Source organism: Nesoenas mayeri (genome assembly GCF_963082525.1).
Source record: "Nesoenas mayeri genome assembly, chromosome: 5".
Classification (NCBI taxonomy): domain Eukaryota; kingdom Metazoa; phylum Chordata; class Aves; order Columbiformes; family Columbidae; genus Nesoenas; species Nesoenas mayeri.
In genome coordinates, this window is record NC_137548.1 from 56,438,593 (window position 1) to 56,459,440 (window position 20,848).

General features: G+C 35.7%; 1 protein-coding gene across 1 annotated transcript in view; it reads right to left on the bottom strand.

Moving 5' to 3' along the window:
• Window positions 1-20,848, bottom strand: part of PDE3B (phosphodiesterase 3B) — a 90,911-nt gene that overhangs the window by 16,821 nt on the left and 53,242 nt on the right. The window contains exons 2-5 of the mRNA XM_080346100.1: window positions 9,779-9,829; window positions 8,530-8,778; window positions 4,332-4,474; window positions 1,108-1,214 (exon numbers count right to left, since the gene is read on the bottom strand). Of these exons, the coding sequence (XP_080202226.1) occupies window positions 1,108-1,214; window positions 4,332-4,474; window positions 8,530-8,778; window positions 9,779-9,829 (550 nt within the window). The remainder of the gene's footprint in view (window positions 1-1,107; window positions 1,215-4,331; window positions 4,475-8,529; window positions 8,779-9,778; window positions 9,830-20,848) is intronic.

Below are 20,848 nucleotides of genomic sequence, written 5' to 3' on the forward strand. Positions count from 1 at the left end.
GAGCAATCACACACTGTTACAGTAAAATACATTATTTTTTCAAGCCCACATTGCTACATGCAGAGACAGGAGTTTCAGAAAGCAAATGTCACTTCACTGCTGTAAAGAAAGATCTGGAAAGTTGAAAAGCAATTTGTAAACTCATTTCCAAACTAAAACAGATTAATGCTGGTTACTTAAGTCCATCCTTTTTACATGTACACATTCAGCACCTTTTGATGCATATCAGTGCACTCTGTATATTCCACAGATTCCAAGTAGAAAAGTGTAGAAGGCAGCCCAGCTTTTTATGAAGACAGAACAGTTGAGAATGTGCAACAATATGTTTACATGCGGATCTGTCTTGAGTGTGTGTGTTTCTTGGTGTTCAGAAGAGTAAAAGGAAAAAACAAACAAAACCCACAAAATAACCACAAAACCATCAGTAAGTAATACAGGGAAAGCTGGTGAGTTGGGGGTTAAAAAGAAAAAAAAAAATCAAGGTGCATTCATTTCTTTCAAAACAAGATTATTAAACAGGTCATTATTTTTTAAATCATAATAAAACGGATGGACAGAAATGTCAAAAGAAGCAGTTTTTAAGTTTTTACTTAATATGGGCAGTTATAATCTCTGAAAAAAATGATATACACATTATTTGAGCACTGCCGCAACAGTATCTACTAGCTTATTACACTGACAGTGTTAGAATAAAATCCACTTCAACTCCTTCAAAAATTTGTTTAAGTATTCATTTGTCAGGTATTTAGGAGTGTGCAACTGACACTGTTCCATTACAAAAAAGCATAATTACTAGAAAAAAGTCCCTTATTAAAGTATGTGAAGTTCAACATTTTCAACTGGTACCAACCATGATGAACATTGGAAGATTTTGCAGCTAAAAAGTATTAGGTGAATTGTTGAGATTTCTATGAAGTTGATGTTAACTGTAATTTTCAGTATTCTTAGAAGCATATAAAATATTTTTCAATATATGCAACACGCTGATGTTGTATTAGTATTACATTTAAATGAAAAAAGACAAGCAACCAACCATTTGTAATACATAATGTACTAACCACTACCTCGACATACTGCCACTAAGCTATACAAATTGCATGATCTTACCTGGTCGTCTGGGACCCATGTGATGCATCGATGTCACAGAAGCTGATCTTTGCTTTGGTATGGTCAGCAAGTTTGTACCAAAAGACCCAATCGAATGAGATCCTTGACTGAAAATTAAAAAAAGAATTTTTTTTTTCTTTCCTACCTTGCCTTCCACATTTATTAAATAAAATGCTTATAAAACAGTGAGGCTGCTCTGTTATAGGCCCACTATCATTCAAGAAAGAAAGAGTACTAGAAAGCAGTTGAATTCAAGATCAGCTAGACAATATATGCCAATTATAAGGAAAAAAACCTGCTAGGTACTGGGTGAAAACAAAGGAAAACTTTATGCAGTCCTAAAATGACACAATACGTGTGCTCAGACGACATGCCACAGGTTTTACTTTCTAACATAATATTGACTTTCTTTGATGTTTGCACAAAGTAGGCTGCTCTCTAGCAGATCTGAGAACACGTAAAAGATTGGTTACTTTGGAAATAGCATGACAATCTTACACAGCCACGGCTTGCTTTTCAAATCAGTTTTGCATATCTGACTAATCACTGTCTTTATTATCACCTTAAAACTAAAGATGTTTTTTACTTATAGTGATTCGTTCTTCTGTAGCGACACTGTTAAACTCAATTGTTGAATTACGCCATCTGCTGTTCTAGGTGTGAAATTGCACCCCAAAATTCCATTTATGTGTTTCCTTCAGTAAACAAAAAAGTAATTGTAAACACATATTTGAAAGTGAAAATAGTTTATGTAAAACTAATTATTTAATTTGAGTATGTGAAAACAGTATTTACCAAAACAGATTAAATCTTGTTTAATCAGATTTCAAATAAAAGTCAAACACAGAAATAATACTTAATCTCCCATCATTTCTTTTAATACATAAATATAAAAAATGAGTTAAAGAATAAACATAGATTTATTCTTCTGAAGTCTGATACTGACATATTAGCCAACTTATAAAGGTGTTTGGGTTGACAACAGGGATAGATGGAACTTCTCAGTATCTGTACATCGTTTAGCTATCACAGCTTACACATTTTCTTTTAAAGCACACAAAAACGCTGCATCAGTATTCAGTGTAGGAAGACTATGTATTAAGAAAGGTCACTTTATCCTGAACTAGTGTTTGCATGAGAAACCAAATCAAGAATTTGCATGCAAATAAAACAGAAGATCTCAAGAGTTGCTTTTGAACACTGTCTGCACGGATAGAAAAAAAATCTGGAATATACAATAAAATTTTGTAGCAATATTAATTTATCATACCATCATGTAATATCTTTCTCAACTCAGCTAGAATTCAGTGGAAATTTGTCATTGTATGTAAAAATAAATAAATACATAAATAAATAAAGACTTTTTTTTAAGCTTTCCTCCTAGTGAACAGTTTGTTGTTTCACTCTCCCTTTTTACTATTAGCCTGCTCCTCTCCTAACCTTTGGGTCCTTCATTGGGCTGAATGAGTTTCCTGAGGAAGGAAAAACTGTCTTTTTATTGCTGTTATTTTTCTGACAATTTAAGGGGCTGACTCAAGAGCCAGAGCCAACAGCACAAAGTCCTCTAGGAATGCAGGACTGTCTCTTTTGGCAGCAGCAACAGCTACGCCAGCTCAGCTGTTTCATCTGACCTTATCTGTGAGGTCAGCACCCATGGGGGATTTTGCCAGGATTGTGTGTTACAAGCTAAAAGGAACCCAATCAGAATGATCACTGGAAGATGCAAGGAGACAAGAGACAGTGTAAAGTGTTGGCAAAAACCTTGAAGGGCAGGGGACAGATGACAAAAAAAGCAAACACATATTCAAGGGCTGTATGGGGGCAGACAGGAGCAGGGCAGGGGAACATGACTAACGTGCAATGCTACTCATTAGAGTCAAGGGCTAATTTAAAAGTGATGGAATACAACTGAGGTTGTTTTCCATACTGCTACTCTTAATCGGGTGAGCCTAAGTAGGTTCTCTGGTTGGCAGGGGCTGTGAGAAAACCCTCTGTAAATGTACAGTGTGCCTGCACTAGGAGTGCTGAGCCTCAAAGTAAGTGACTTCTCTGGTCTCTAGTTATTTCCAGTAGATACAGATGGGAGGATCCTTGCAAACACCAATAACCAACTCAGCATGAAAATACAATCTTTAAACTAGTAGTACTGCTACTAGTATCGTCAATCATGTTTTATACACAAACCACAATTAAGTTTTAGTATGTAAAAACTTGAAAAGCATATTTTATTCAAGGGGAAAAAGTCACTGACAAGTGCCAAAGTATTTAAATGGTTCACTTCAAAATGAAATACAATATTGATAAAAAAATTGGATGTGTGTATATAAACTTTCATCCACTACTGGTAATTATCAGTTATCAGCATCACTCATATGCATCTATTATACTTTCCTTATGGCTTATGTAAAACCATTAAAGTCCTAAGAGATACCAAGTATGTATACATATATAAAAAGGCAAAATCACACACATTTTTACAGACTTAAGCTGCAACACCATGTCTAACATCTGTTGTACCTTTCTTACAAGATATTGAGCAAAGCCATACACATTTAAATAAAACAAAATGTGTTAAGTTTCATTCATATGCAACATTAAACAAAAGGGAAAAAAATGTAAATTTATTTTAATCCTAATTCAAAATGTAACCTTAATTCTGGAAACAAAAGCTTTGTTTGCACCATATTCATTAATAAGTAGAGAAGAGATGACTTAATTTACCTTACTGCTTACTTGATGACTGGAGGAATAATAAATGTCACAATACACACAACAGTGGCTACCAAATGCAAGAAAGTGATATAATCTTTACAATTAGAAAACAAATCTTTGGGTATGTGGAAGTTGGAAAGTGATACATATTTTAAATAAAAAGAAGGAGGAAGTCAGTAAACGTTTAGAGGTTAAATGGGTTTGTTTAGCAATCGTGTATGTTGGACTTTTTTTCATTTCCTACTAAAACTGATATGGAGGCCTACTTATAATGAGAGCGCATGCCATCCAACCTCAGAATGACCTCATTTCTAGTTGAGATCAAACAGAGTTATGAAGTATAGTATATAATCATCTTGAAACATTTTCCAGTTTATGCTGGCAGAATTTGAAGACTTAATTCACAAGATTTTACATTAAATGCTTCCACTGCCAAGTTCCAATGTTACAAACATGAACATTTTAGAAAGGCTACATTTATTATTGCCCTTAAGATGTGGCTAAGTGCTTACCTTGATGTGTTATATTCCTGATGAGATCTCTTGCTGTTACTCCGTTCCCATCTGGAAGATGTTGATTCTACGGGTAGAATGCCAGAAACACCTGAAGTCCGTCTCAGCTGTGGTGTTGGCAGGCTATTCCTGCTACTTAATCCCTGTTGAGGAATTTAACCATGGTTAATATCTATATAATTAAAAACAGACACTAAAATTTTATTTATTGTTTGTGAAGGCTATGTATCGTTAATGTTTTATAGTGAAACAGTAAGTATGGTATCTTACATTCAGTCTTAATGCTCAAGAAAAATGAAACAGAGGCCATCAAATTATTTTGCTTACTAGAAATTATTTTTCATATATGTTTTTTCTTTCCCCAAATAAAAATATGTAAAATTACTTCAATTCTGAAATCCACGTGGTCCAACAATTACTCTTCAGAGCTTTTAAAAACTGAGATCTTCTAGGAATAGTTAGTTGCTGTAGGATTATGGATTCTTTTTGTACACATTCCATTCATTTCACTACCTTCAGGTCTCCAGTTCTCAGGATAGCCTGAGATTTTGATAACTCAGATGGTAAATACTGACAGTGCAAGTATCATGGAATTTGTGGAAAGGATGATGCACAATGCACAGACTCAGTTCTTGTTCATCGAGGCTCATTCTCTGTTTTCATACCAGCCCCACAACACCCAGGAAGGTTTGGAGGCACCTGACGACTCCCAGGCTGGAAGCTGCGTTAGCTGAGGCATGCTGCAGCCCAAACACCGGGAGTCACCACTGTACTCAAACAAAGTCCTCTGCAAAGCAGGGACACGGTACTCATGCAGTCCTGAATGGAAATATCTTGGGATATATTAGCTCTGCCTTACTGAAATACTCCAGAAACATATATCCATGTTTAAATAGCAACTAGTAGAACCCAACTAATAGAAAGGATAGGATCACTGAACTGACACTGCAAACCCAGCTCTGTAATATCTTCATCTACTGCACAGGTAACCTACATATTGTATTAAAAAAAATAAAATAAAATTTAAAAAAATCTCTCTCTCTCTAACTGCATTCAGCCCACAAACCACCTGTTAACTCATCCCTAGATTTGGCCATTCAATAGAGGGAGGTGGAAAGGGTGTAGGGAGGTAGATTCTTCTGCATAATACAAATGTGTGTAATCAGACTCTGCAAAGCAAAAAAGGATGCTAGGGAAAAACAAAAAAACAAACCCCAAATGTTTAAAACAAAAAATCCATAGCAATATTTGCAGTATTGAGTAAGATCTGCAGGGTCATGTGTGAGGACAGGTAGACAGGTGACCCTTGGATACTACCACTTTGAAAGTCTGGCAGAAATAATGACTTTGCAGTTTTAAGCTTCATCATGTGGTCAAAGATCATACTTAACTGACAAAGCTATTACACATTTCAAAAAAATGAAATGGTGTTGACACAAAAGAGTAGTCTCTTACCCTGAAAAAAATCAGACTGCCTTGAGCCCTTGACTCTGCTTTGTTGCAAAGCTGCGGTCACAGCCACAAAGGCGGAATCAGACAGGCAGAATAAGATCACCAGATCACTTAGAGAAACATGTGGCAGTTCTTAACCACACAGAGAACCGGAGGCACGTATTCTGTGTGCTATCCCACAGTGGTCATGCTCTCAGGCTAGAATGGACTTCTCTGGCAATGGATCACATCAGCCTAACCCTAAAATATTGGGAGTCCAGCTCAAGATCCCCAACATTGGAGAAGAAAGGTCCACTCCTCGAAACAAGTGCACATTAGTACAATATGGAAAGAAAGCCACAGCACGTGCTCTTACTACTTCTTCCTGGCTGCTCTATGAACAAGGGAACACTGAGGATATAACAAATCTCCAGAACTTTCCCCTACTAGATAAAGCAGCAAAGAACAAACCATGGGTAGTGAAATACTCAGAAACTCTAGATCACTCTATGCTAGCAAAATCACTGGTAATCACTATACAAAGGGGGCAAGTTGCTCTGGAAGCAAAATTTAGGCCATACCAAAAATCAAAGTTATTATCAAAAAACACTCAGTTACCAGCAATAACAATGCTAGGAGACAAGGGATGTGGACACTCAAGTGCTTGTCTAGACGATTTTTATTTGGCTGAAGTGTGAATAGTGTTAAAATCATGACTCTTGATAACACCAGAAATCCACAGATTTGGCAAGGAGTCTGCTGACACACTAGGACATTTGGGGACAGTTCTGTTATGATAGAAGTGAAAAGTCTTTCTATTGTAGAGCAGAGATGTTTTTTGTCTAACTAAGATTTCCTTTTTCTTTTTTACGAATTCAAAGAGACTGATCAGTGAAGAGCACCAAGTGGGCAACTTTTCAAGTTGCTGATTACCAACTCAGAGTGAAGAGTTAGTATTAGATAACCAGTTATTGAGAGCCCAAGGTATGAAGCCCAGTCTCAGTTTCTTTATTTTATTTTTGTTGTTGTTGTTTGTTTATTTGGCATGTTTAGGGTTTGTTGTTATTGTTGTGAGGTTTTTTGCTTTTTCCCCCTAACAAGGAGAGCAAGCAGTTCATAATGAAAAAAAGAAAAAAAATTATAACTGAATGCACTTTGAACGCCGGGCAGGGAAGAGAAATAAAGATGTACATCATCCTCAGCAAAGAAATAACTTGTTTGAAATATGAAGAAGACTTTTCATGTTGCAAATCAGGAAAAGAAAGAATGTGAAACTTTCGATATCGTCTGAAAGGTCCCATTTTGAAGAAATACTTTTTCATTATTTTCTCTGGTGTGTCATAATCTGGAGTTTGTGCTGACTTACCTGGTTTTTGAAAGAAAGAGAAATCTTTTTCTTTCTTACTGCAACATACATAGGATTAGACCTTTTGGCTTACCCCTAAACATATAGCAAAGTTAAGCATTACATTTAACAATAGTAACAAGCACTATTTTATCCACCGGCTAAATTAATATACAGAAACAAAACCCCAAACTTAAAGGAAGAGTTATTTTTAAGGAAGGAAGAAAAGAGCACAGCTGTGAAAATGCATAATCTTTCAATATCATATAATCTTTATAATCAGGCTTCAGCAATGACTGTCTTCCATTTCAAATTTTTCTGACTAGCTATATAGAAATTTTAAAAATCATAAGTTACATTTTCACATTCACATAAATTATATTTTTCACATTGGTATACCAATCCTTGTCAATTAAAAAAAAAAACACAGAAAAAAACCCATATGCTGAATGATTATGATCCCTGCCCAACTGATCTCTGCAGATATCCATGTGACATTCCAAGGAATTTCATTCTGCAACAATCCTGCAAGATCTTCCACAGAGTAATCTGTAGAAACTGAGCTGTTTCCCAAAAGCATTTGACTTGACAGTGGTTCCCAACAGATATTTCACAGGCTGAGTGTTGCTTGAGACAGTTTATCTGGCCCCAAGATACTACACAAACTAGTTGATCAATCTGAGCAAAGCTGCCCACTGCCTGGAAATAGAAACAACTACAGGGCAGGGACATCCCAGACCAAGCTCCACAATAAATAGCTTCAATTTGTCAATACTGGGCTACCTTAGAATTATTCACTCTGCTGCACTGCAGCTGAGTTTCTATATTTGAATGTTTTTCCATCATGTTCCTTGACGGGTCATTCTTGCTTTCACTTATTTACCCTAGATAATGGAGAAGTGACAGCAGATTTACACATGGGTCATGTAACACAAAGAGATATTTTTCCTTTTACATAGCTGATGTGTTTTTATCTGATGGCTAGGTTGATGTTCACAAAAGTGAATTTCCTTGGAAATAGTCTATGAAAAGCCACACTGACAGCAATTGTTAGATCAAGAATTGGGGAGAATCAAGAACAGCCCTGTTTGTGCCATATCATGAAAATATAACATCTTCATTTTATATTTGCTTTTAGTATTTTTAATCCTGTGTCTATTTTGAGAAATCATGTGTTCAGAACGTGGACCAGTGCTTTTACTGGTCTATCCATCAGCCACTTGAATTTGCATTTTAGTACCTATCTACATTTCATTCAGTGTGTTTTCACAGCTGCTCTCTTTTGACCTTAAATGTCATTCACAAGAACTCAGTAAAGAAGCTGTTATCCATACAGGAGCATACCTTCCAGATGACTTTTCCTCTTTTTTTTTTTTTTTCAAATTGCAACACACACATGAATAAAAATTAAAGTCATTTCACCTTGAGCAGCTTTCGCTCTCCTCTTTCAGCAGGATCCTCTATTTCAGGACAAGGGAAGAAACTGGGAAATGGTGTGAATGGACTAGTCTTTGGCCTGCACGTGCCTGAGAAAGCACCAATCAAACTATTAATGCTTCGAAGGGAAGAAATCACTTGTGGTGGGAGGGATGGGTCAGTCAGGAGGTCTGTTAGCATGCTCCGAGCCTCATTTACTACTGAAAGATCAACTCCACTTCCACTGCCAGCATTCTGGAATAGATGGAAATGTTGCAAACTATTAACATGTCAAAATATTTCATGGTATTCTAAGTTTTAAGTAAGCATCTTATCCATTGCAAATTTTTAAAATAAATTTAAAAAAACAATGCAAAGTAGTTTTCTTTTAAAGCAAATACATACATAGACATATTCAGACACCAATTTTTGTGGGTTTTTTTTTCACTCAAAAAATATTTCAGAATTCAACATTATCTTTCAGTTTATGTTTCTCTGTTTAAAATAAAGATCCAGTATAGATTTTTTCATTTCAATTTTTTGTTACTTTGTCTCAAAATTAAATTTAGTATTCTATCTCCTCCAATAATATCAACAGAAATTTTTGTGGCAAAACTGTTATAAGCCCCTTGTAGACATGCAATTCCCACAGCCTCATAACCCTTATTTTACTGAAACAAATCCTAACAATTCTGCCAAAAAGAGATTAGTTTTTATTTGGCATAATTCTCTGAACAAGAACAGCAATATCTGGTTAGATGCCACCACTGATACAAGGAAGGCAGGGGGAAAGAAGCAATCAGGAAAAAAGGTGAGAACCTGGTAGACCTGAGTTTGGTGACATTGCTGAAGAATTACTCCCTAACCTTATGCTAATGGATATTTAAAACACAAAAACCAACTAACCAACCAACCAACCAAAACACACACACACAAAATAAAACAAAACAAAAAAACAAAACAAAAACCAAAACCAATACCAAAACAAACAAAAAACACAAAAACCCAAAAAACAACCAAAAGCCACAACCAAAAAACACTGCCACCTTATATGAGACTGTTCCCATATATACCACAGACAGTAGATCCCTGTTAACTTGGTAAGAACTGGTAGATATCCAGTCTCTGCTACAGAGAGCTAGGATAATTTAGGTAAGTAAAAGATCAACAGAAAAATTGCAATCTGGCAATTTACAGTGAATTCTGTAGTCAATCACATTTCAGAGAAGAATAATTAGTTTCATAATACACTGACCTGGTAATAGGGCTTGTACCATTGCTTCAAATCCCAGTCCCAAAGTATCATCTGTTAAGAGAGAGGGAAAAAAAAAGAAAAAAAAAAAAAAAGAAAAAAAAAAAGAGAGAGAGAGAGTAGTCATATGTTAATGCTGAAAAACAACAATGAAATAAACCTTGAGTATGTGATGCAATACAAAATTCTTCCCCTTTTATGGTTTATGTGTAACTTACGCCATTTTTCTTATTTAATGCTACCCGGTAAAAGTCCTAAAGAAGAGTTTGAGGAAATTACATACATCTGAGATAACTTCATGACAGAATAATTATATGGCCTTATTTCAATATTTCTGGATTGTTTATAAATCATTTAACATGTACACTAAATAGGTGGCGACAGTGCTCTCCTGCTTCTATTCAACTCAATTTATAATATCAAATCTATCCTAAATCCTCCAATATATTTTACACTTTTTTTTTCTTTCCAGAACCAGTAAAACAGTAGCACTTTTGTAAATATAGTGCAGAAAGTACTACCTTAATTTATTTTTTAAAAAGGCAAAAAGCTCCCACATATCTCAGGTTAAAAATCAGTAATTTAAGAAGCCTTTTCTTGAAGGAGGTTTTGTTAAGTTTTGCTTGAATATGGCTACATGTTCTGAAAAACTCCACAAAACCCACCAAACCCACAAAAGAACGTCAGCAACACAATCTGAAGATACTATCAGCTTCAAGTACGTCAACAGCACTCACTTATTTTTTTCTTCTATACTGACAAAAAATAAAAACGGTATCCGAGAAATGAAATTCGGATGTCTGTTTTGTTTCAAAAGTGTTCAGTCTTTGTGACTTCTTGACAGCTTCCAATTATTCTCTGATAAATGAATTTATTTGCACAAGATGCATTCAGAAATTAAACAAATATAAAGACAAGCTTTTTTCCCTCTTTTCCATAGCTACAGAGCACAAATGAAGTGCCAAAACTGCACTTGGTAGTTCATATTCTGCAGTCCTGTAAATTTTCCTACTTATTTTTATAGATGAGAACTATGACTGTCTTTCTTCCTCTAAGGCTAGCAGCTCTTTAATGGAGAAAACACAATATTCCAGGCTGGCATTTATCCAGCAAAATGTGCAGAAAGTGTCGATAAAGAAACACAGGCTGACATGTCATGAGTACTCAGGCAAGGGTGGCACTTAAAGACTCCTTCTCTTCTGTTATCCTCATAGAGATACCATTAAACCAGGTTTGAAGTTAACGGTTATGACATCTGCTTGCTATGAGAAGTGATCTATCATTAAGCATGTGCTTAAACTGGGAGTAAGCTATGCTATACCAGAAAATCATACTGAGTAAAGTAAGCAGTTCTAAATCAAGAATTAAGAATTTAAGAATTTGAGGTTTGTGTCTTAAGTAATTAATCTAGCTACCATCCTTTATTTATTTATTTATTTCTTACCAAGTAAGCACGTGAGATGACTGTTAGCCTGGCAGTGACAGATGTTAAGATAATGACCAAAATTATCTGGCCATACCACTTCTGCGTGATGCATTTGGTTTTAGCATGATCATTGGAAAGATGAAGGGATTTTTCTTTCCACCTGGGCAGATTGGATTTTCTTTGTTTTTCTTCATTCTCAGGTTTCTCTTTCCAGATTGACATTTATTTACTGTTTCAAACGTAAGTAAATCTTTCGGTTTCATTCTGTCCCCCTAAGTGCGGACACAGAGGCTGCATTAATCTGCTTCATTGAATTTTAACTCAAGCAGCAACAAAGATCAGATGTCCACATGAGTTTTGTTAGTTGTATTAGCAACCTTTGATACTAATGGTCCACCAAGCTGCATCAGCTTGCTCGCAGTCCTGCAACCTCCATTAAGGGACAGAAAAGAGGTTTCCCTTACTCCAGCAATTCTGATATTTTGTTTTTCTTTTAAATATGTGATATGTTAGCTAATTTTGTCATATCTAATATCTCAATAAAATACCTACGCTCTTAATAAAATACCTACGCTCTTGCTAACTCTAGAAAATTTCTGTACCAAACCTTTAACTGCAACTGGTTTTACTGATGCAACCTCCTTTATTCATCCTTTAAGCCATTGGGAGCTGTTCTGTACATGTATGTACACACACACACTGACATAAGCTATACTGCGATAATTGGGGGTGTCAATATGTATGACAAAAAAAACCTTCAAAACCTTCCCCTTGGCTTTAACCCTGATATTGCAAAAAAATAGGCTTCAAGTTGCAGAGACAGAAAATATTAAATGGAAAGTACAACCACCGTATCTTCTGTCCCATACTCACCTAGTACACACAATGTAAAATAACATGCACAGCTCATGCAAAGTCTACTTCCAGTGCAAATAATGGTTTGATATTTTAAACAGCATGGCAGCATTTTATACACAATTTTATTTAAACAAAAAATTGGATTCATGATTGAAAATTTTGTCATTTAAACTGGAAGACTTCAGCTTCTCCACTGATACCAATTTTACAGCATAGAAACTAAAACAGTTTTGAAATAAACAAAACTTAAGTTTACCTGTACGTTGCCAGCAGATTGGGTTGGGTTTTTTTAATTCACTATACATGACCACAAATTAGAAGTCATATCTCCTGAGACAAGACAGGTGTAGTATATTAACACAGCTAGCAGGCTACCAAAGTCTATATCAGCAGTACAACTTTCAGGGGTCATTCCACATGCCACACATCAAAGTAATTAAAATGAGTTTATGAAAATTTTAGGCACGAAGTAGCAATCTCTTCTACTAAGCACAACAAGAAAAATGGAGATCGCTATACAATGAGTATTTTTCCAAGGTAAACACAACTTGGTACATGTCTATACTAACTAGATCCTTACAGATTAACAGTGAAAGGGAGGTTGTCAACTTTTCTTAGCTGCTTACAACACCCCACAAGATGGCACTCAAATCCAGAAAGCCTCCCCCACAAAACCAGTTTCGGGAGAAAGGAACAGAAACCAGCAGCATATTCCTTAACAGTCCTTCTGCAGAATTGAAATGGTTTGAGGGACAAGGGGGGGGTGCCAGTTTTAAAGGTTAATCACTTATAAACTCTGCTTCTTTACAAAAACTTCACTGTTTAAAGAAGAATTTACTCCTTACCATTCTATTCAGAAACTAACTGTAAGTAAACTGTACTTTGTTTCTCACTACCTACCAGACTTAGCTTAATTAGCCTGGAGGTTAAATCTAGAATACTAAAAAAGCAGCATTATTTTTGTTGAGAGTTTGGCAGTCAAAGCTTTAATTAATTGTTGTGGATCATCAACAAAGTATTCCCAGAATTGCATTAATCTTACAACAGGAATAAAAAGGATACAGTTTATTTTGACTTAATGCAAACAGACCTTAGAATAGGTCTTAGGCAGAGACTCAGCAATTTTTGATTTTGCAACCGTAAGACTTGCTGCAGAAAGATCTGTACTCTGTAATACCAAGATTTTGTAATCCATGGCACATAACATTCTTTCTCACCTCCTCCAACAAGAAACACCTGATCTAGGAGGAATCTGAATCATAAAAGTTGTAAACTACAACTTAAAACTCTGCTTAGCACCTCGCACACTTTGGATTTTGAGCACCCACTGTCAGTGACAGCATCACAGTGATCACGCAGCTGGGAGCTCCTCTGAAAATAAAACTGCATCTGCTGTTGTAAATGAACTCGCAAATGGTGAGAAATATATAGCCCTCTCCCCATAACCACGTATATCAAAGTACCAGTTAGGTTGAAGGAGAAGTTCTCACAACGGCCTGACTCTAACCCCTGACTCTCCTGGTCCATCCAAAGAGCAATGATCACACCTTCCTCATTTTATGTAATTGCCTAATCCAAACCAAAACAAAACCATACATAACACAGTACTATGCCTTATTCTTTAATAGTCATGGACTGTATTACGTTTACTTATAACAGCTGAATCCATTTAGCCTGTGAAATACATTTTAATCCAATTAAAAGAAGACAAACCAGCTTACAAAAACCCTACAAGTGACCTTTTCCAATTTGGCCGCCATCAGCCAGTGATGGGTTTAGGTCAAATTGAAACACATCACTCAAAACAGGCTAGGAGTATCAACAGAGAGAATTTAAATCACTGGAAATACTTCTTTTAAGGCTAAAAAAGTTGTTAAAGCTCAACAAATTCTCCACAGACTTGCTATTCTGAAGAATGAACACTGTATTTAGATTTATGGATGTTCAGTTAAATCTAAGGAGATTTTAAATACATATTACTTACTGGAAATATGCAGGAAAATCGACAGTAGTAATCAATATTACCCTTTGTTTATATTTTCTCAAACAATGAAAACAGTATTTCATATACTCCAGACGAACTGCCACACAATTTGAACACAAGAATTTCAGAATCAACTTATCCGACATTGTTCGCAATACATCTATTCACTGAAAAAGAGGCAATAGCCTTGATTGTTGAATATCAACCCATGAACTACCAAAACATAAGGATGGCACTTTTGCAATGCACATGTTGTCAGCAATATGAGAAACATTTGTTTAAAAAAGTACAAAAGGTAACAGTAATAAAGATCTTCTCTAATTTAGCTTAAAGTTCAAACAGCAATAGGAACAAGCAATATTAATTTTTACAAAGAAAAAGAAAAAAGCATCCATCTGAGAAGCTTACAGTCTAAATAAACTCAAAATAGATGAGAAATGAGAGAAGACAGTCAATGAAAACCAGCAGAGGTTCAGGGTTTTTTGTTTTGTTTTTAATGATTTTTCTGTCTAAAAGTTGTGTTTTCTATCATGGTGCAGCCAGTGCTTCCGGGGCCTGTCACAGATATGTCTTTCAGAAACAAGTTGATGCCATGGACAGTGGAGTTCTTTTGGATTTTCTTTGCATGAGTGCCACTTGGTTAAAGTCATGTTGGAGGAGTATTTTAAACTTCTACAGGTTTGAGTGCAATAAAAGCCTATGGGTTTTACTTTCCTCAAGTTACATACCACCAAAATTATTGCAAAAGTACACTACGCATTTTTAGATTTCTTTTTAAAAAACTGTAATGCTCGACTCTAACTATACTTGGCTAGATAACTGTGTAATGATATTTTCAGAATAATTTAACTTACAAAACAGAAAATCATATCTTAGCTACTCAATAATTCCTTGTGTTTGTGCAAAGTTATACTAAGGACCATATTACCACAGTATCACAGTACGTTTGGGATTGGAAGGGACCTCAAAAGATCATCTAGTCCAATCTCCCTGCTGGAGCAGGAACGCCTAGGTGAGGTCACACAGTACTTAATACTTAAGTAGAGGTTTAAAATACACAGCTACCAAAAAAAAAAAAGTTTCAGAGCTTAGAAATCTAAAAATCTATTTTAAAACTGGAATATAATATACGTCTCATACCCCAAGCTGAAATACGCACATCTAAGGCCATTCACAGTGTTAAGATTTGTAGCACTGCGGTTTGATTGCCTAAGCTAGGTCAGTGGGAAGTTTTAGTTCCAATTATGATACTATTCAGGAGATTCACCATGCGCATTAATGTTTGTTAAGAAAAGAAAACTTGCCCTCTTCGACACCACCCATTCATGTTCCATGCTCCAAAATCTTGAGACAAAAATGGTACAAAAGTGAGTTGCTACTTCTGACTGAGTCTTTCATTGATCAAATCTAAAAGATTCCTAGTTGCTAGTAGCATCTGTTTGACACCATTAGGCATTCGCTCCGTAAATAAATATTTCCATAGCAACCAAGCATAGAATTAGCCAAACAATGAAACCAACACCATAGCAACTTGATTCAGAAATCAACTCTCTAAAAAATCACTTCATTCAAAAGTGAAATTCTACAACCAGATGAAAAACTGATTTATTGTAAAATATGAAAAAGGTTACATACTCATTTCTTTTCACGACTGCCTTTCAATCAAGACTTACGCTAGATTCGTTGTTTCCACTTCTAAATAGGTCTTCCATAGCAACTTACAATCAATTAGCTTTTTAAACCCATGTAATTTAATGATACAAAAACAAACACAGCAGTATACAAACCTGGAAGTCCTGTTTTATTTATTTGGATTTTTTCCCTCTCTATATAGAAGAGGTAGTTTTTGAAAAACAGTATGTTTTTAAGTAGTTAAACTGGATTCAGGATGAGACTAAAGGTGAAGCAACCAAAGAATTACTCTCAAAGTAGGGGTGGCATTATCTAGATAACACAGACAACATTCTGTTGTGAAACCTTGCAGGCTAAACCAACAGCCACTTGAGCAGATTATTGAAATCAAGACAAAATACAGCACTTGGAAAAGCATTCAATATTATACTTAAGGCATTTAGAGTCATGATAATATTTCTACGTCCACTAAACCTCCCTGTGAATATAAATGGGACAGGAAAAAACTAGAATATTTTTGGAATCCTAACACTTATCACTTCCTGACTCTATACATTACTTATCCAAGGCTGTAAAATGGTAAATAGGTTGTGAAGTCTGCAGATAGCCACAATCTTTGAACAGAAGCTGAGTGTGCTTTCATGGTTCTGAGGTTTGGATACACATACTGAAGGAATCAGTCAGATCCCCTATCCTAGACTCTGCCATTGATTCTACTAAGCTCTTTCATAAAAGGTGCTGTCTTTACTTTTTAAGAAGTCTAAAATCTTCCTTCAGTGGAAAAAGACTCACTTCTACTCACTTGCTTTAGTAAATTCTATTATGAGCATTGAAGAGTACCTGCAACATATTTGGCTGGACACATAACAACAACACTTGAACATACAGGTGTCTGGTCAGCATAATATTTTCACCAGACTCCACAGTATGCTCATCTTCCCTGCAAATACAATTGTTGGACAACACCTGCAGCTAAGTGAACTTTAACAAGTCTCTTTATAGTCTTCACCTGTTCAGTTACAGTTTCCAGTAACTTCGTGGTCAGCACAGATAGAAAAACAGAGCAAAAATGCCCCACTGCTATGCTAAAGTTTCAAAAAAGCCTTCAGCAGGCATATTAATCTTCCTCCTGCAGAAAAGTACTTTTTTATTTGATTGGGTTTTTGCTTTACTTCTGCTTTTGTAGCCAGGAGTATCAGCAGGTCAGCTTCTACTTTGTCTGCTGTAGAAAGTTTTCAGTTTTCTTCTTGCTTGTTATGTTTGCTCCGATCTACCTTTTAATATTTATTAACATATTCAAATTATTCAATTGGGTTCTAAAAGGTGTTTTTGTCTGTTAAGGGAAAGTAGGGGATTTTTTTCTTCTTATGCAGGTAATGAAAAAAAAACTGGCTAAAACCACACTTAGGTCATTTCCTGTTCCTTCTAGGTTTTGTCAGACTTATGTGTCAGAGTAAAGGCCAACCAGTAATTTATGGCAAGTGGGGGAGGGAGGGCAGAGGAAAAAAAACCTGCCATGTGCAGATCCTTTAATTGCCCATTATAAGCATTTTCCTTTAGAGCATGTGGTTGTAATCACCATCAAAGGAAAGAAAGAGTGCTAGGTGGATTACTGCTCTGATCCAATACAGCTGCTTCGGTATCCCAGCTCTCTGTGCTACTTCTACCATCGTCCAAAACCTAAAACCATTTTTAAATTTTGTGTTTATTTTACAAAAAGCAAAATTCAGAAATTGCTCCCAAAACATCCTTTTCACATTCACCTATTGGCATTATTTTACAATTATTTATAGTAAAAGCATTTCCTTTGGTGTTGACACGCTGTTAATCTTTGGTGCTGGAACAGATGGAGAGAGCAACCTTAAATTTTATCTTTCTGCAATAGAAGGGTGAGCTGAAGCATTTTACTGTAGGCTGATATATTCTTAAAGCAATAACTAAACCCACTAACTAGAGATGAACTGATTTTCCCTTCTATTGATTTAGATTGCTCCTCTCTCCCCAAGTCTCCCTCTGAAACGAGCAGCACAAAATTAAACTGTACAACTCAGCCAAAATTAATATGAATGCAAGAATGGTTCATATCAAGTGAATTAGACCAAATGATCATCTAGTCCAGTATCTTGGCACTGACAACAGCAGCCACCTCAAGATAAGAATATTCTTAAGGAAGCAGTGCTCATTCTCAGAATATTCTTTCAGCCTTAGCAACACAGCTCAAGGAAACCATATATTCTATGTCATTGTATATTACAAAGGTCAATAGATTTTTCACCTTTGCATTTCTCTGATAATCTTTTCATAATCCACGTAAACTTATTACAGATCGAATATCATATACAAAGGCATTTCACAAATTAAATAGAGATTATGCAAAGTTCCCTTTCATTCTGAATCTGTCAACGCCAAATTCGTACAGTGAGGAAGTAAACAATCAGCAACACTGTCATGCAGTCTACTCACTGAACAGTTTTTCAAAAGCTTATAGTGGTTCTCCAGCTAACTTCAGTCACCAGACAGTTTTTTTCAGACTACGAGGCCATACTTTCAAATCCCCTGGCATAGTTCCTTCAGAGACACAGCACCTTCAGCATAACAAAACCTCCAATTCACTAAACAAGGCCATTTTTCATTTGATGGCCCTAATTGTTGCCTTAAGGATTTTTATTTACAAAATAACCACACGGAACAAGCTTTACACAAATCAGTGTTGTTTTCTTTCAATAACTTATCCAATCAAGAAAGATGATGACTGAAGTTAGGGAAGTAAGATGAAAGAAAATGGTCAAGAAGCCAAAGAAGACATAATGTCATAAAGGAAAGCAAATATTGCTGCAATGCTGTGGTTGGAAGCTATACATGGGGACTGAACTGCCTCAACTCTCAGTTGCTCAAGCTAGAGAATTAAAAGCAATAATTTAAAAACAGATGAGAGAGTATAGTTATGAGCCTGATTACAAGAGCAATTGTGTTAGTGAAAGTTAAATCAGTATTAAATAATAAAAATATCTTAATGGACAAGTTTCTGGTTGAAGTGCCAGGAAATACAAGATGTGATCTCTTGGGGGAAAAAATATTGGAACTCTGAAGAATGTATTACAGATTGCTGTCAGAAACAGAGAAGAACAAGGGAATGCAAATTGCTGCATTCTACAGAAAGTGCCAATTTACTTTCCTCTTCTGTATTCATGTTAAGTAGTACTTTAGTTGGCAGTTTCATAAGCAGCTGAGAAAAACCTCAAACAGCAGCAGATTTGAAAGAACGCAGAATTTTTTTTCCCATGTAGTAATGTTGTGATGCTGTTCTAAACGAAACAATGATGCCTTCCCACTTGCTGTCCGTTAGATGATAACTACATTAAATAAAACTACATGGGGAGATTCACTTTGTTCCCCAAATGGCAAGTCTTGCCTAGACAGCTGTTTAGGTCATGTGCAAAGCGAACAGAGGAATCGCCACTAGCAGTACGGGAAGAGCCATGTGCACCATTCCACTTGTCTTACGATAAACTCATCTGTCTAGGAAAAGAGTCCGCAGTCAGATGCCTCTGGTCGTTGTTACCAGTTACTAATCTTGTGAAAAATTTCTCTATGAAAAGACTGAGGGATGAACAAGCTCAGATTTCAGTTAAAAGAAGGAAAAAGAATCCTCAGCACCCTACAACTATAGAAGTTGTTGTGAAGTGCTATGTTTTTTATAACATTTAAAAGCACATCCTCCTGAAATTGATTCACTTGATGTAGACATAAGGTGAATTTCACAATCGGCTAATACACCAGCTAAAGGTACGCTTCCAGGAAAGAAAAATCTTCTTTGTCCCACAATCAGTATCTCTAAAACTACAGATTCTTTTTTAAATCGTCCTTTTCATTAATTATGTTCCATTCCACTGTTAAAACTATCACAGGCCTCTCCCACACTTGAAGACATAACTGTATAACCTACTATACACAAAGGTAATGGAAAATCATATCCAAAGGCCCATTTTCACTCTAATGTTTTGACTTACTCTTGAAGCCGCTTTGCTACCATGTTCACAGAGCACAAGTTACAGTTACGTACAACATTCTTATTGCAAAGTTTTCTGAACACAGGTGTAAGAAATAATAGCATTAAAGATATTTGTAAAAATTAGTGAAGATGGCTTCTTCCTTATTCTATGTAACTTACTGACTTCTGTTTCTATAATAGGTTTTCTTATTATTTTGATGAGTGATACCCCCCCCCCAAAAAAAAAACCAACCAAAAAACCAATCAAACCTTGTCATATATCAGGTTGAACTGATCTTAAAAATACCCAGACAACACAATTTCTTTTTCTTCCATGATTCCAATGGAGATACTAATACAAAAGAAGGAGGTCAAGATGGGTCAGGTTTCTTCTAGTTGATTGTGTGATAGTAAGAATAGCTCACCAGCCTTTTCTATACAAGCAGAAAAGTATTGGGATGTTATTCCAAACTGCAAGGCATTTTTAGCAAAATCATCACAATAGTGAAAATTACACAAATGCCTACAGAGTACAACATCGGCAGTGAGAATATAATTTGTCATTTGGGACAAGTATTATTTGCAATAAAGTTGCTGTGTAGCATGCCCAATAAATCCATCAAATATTATAAAAGCATGCAAAATAACTTTTCCTTGGGGAACACCATTAATTTTTTTTCATTTCTCAGGCTTTTTCTAATAGCATTTAATGTGTCTGCTATTAAGTCTCCTTCAGACTATGTTTTTGAAATAGCAATTAATGAGACGAACCTAAAAAAAGTCTACACATCTGTGACTACTTCTGTCCTTATCAACAAATTCAACTCTTGACTACCATCTCCTAGAACGTGCATATGTTTTGATTTTTTTTTTAAGCAGAAAAGGCTAGACTTTAAAATTAACACTAACCATAGAAAAACTATGGGATACCAAGATTCCCAGCAATATCTGGCTAGAAAAATATTCTCCCAATGAGGCAAGAAGAAAAGCTTTTACAACACCTATCAGACCACTGTAATTGGCTATTCAATTTTAAAAAGCCCTCATAATTGTTACAAAAATGGCAGAGTTAAATAGTTGTGGGGGTTTTCTTTGTTTTGTGGGGGTTTTTTTGCTTGTTTTGGTTTGGGTTTTCTTACTATACGCTATACACTTTATGCTTTAAAAATAAAGGGTTTTTCC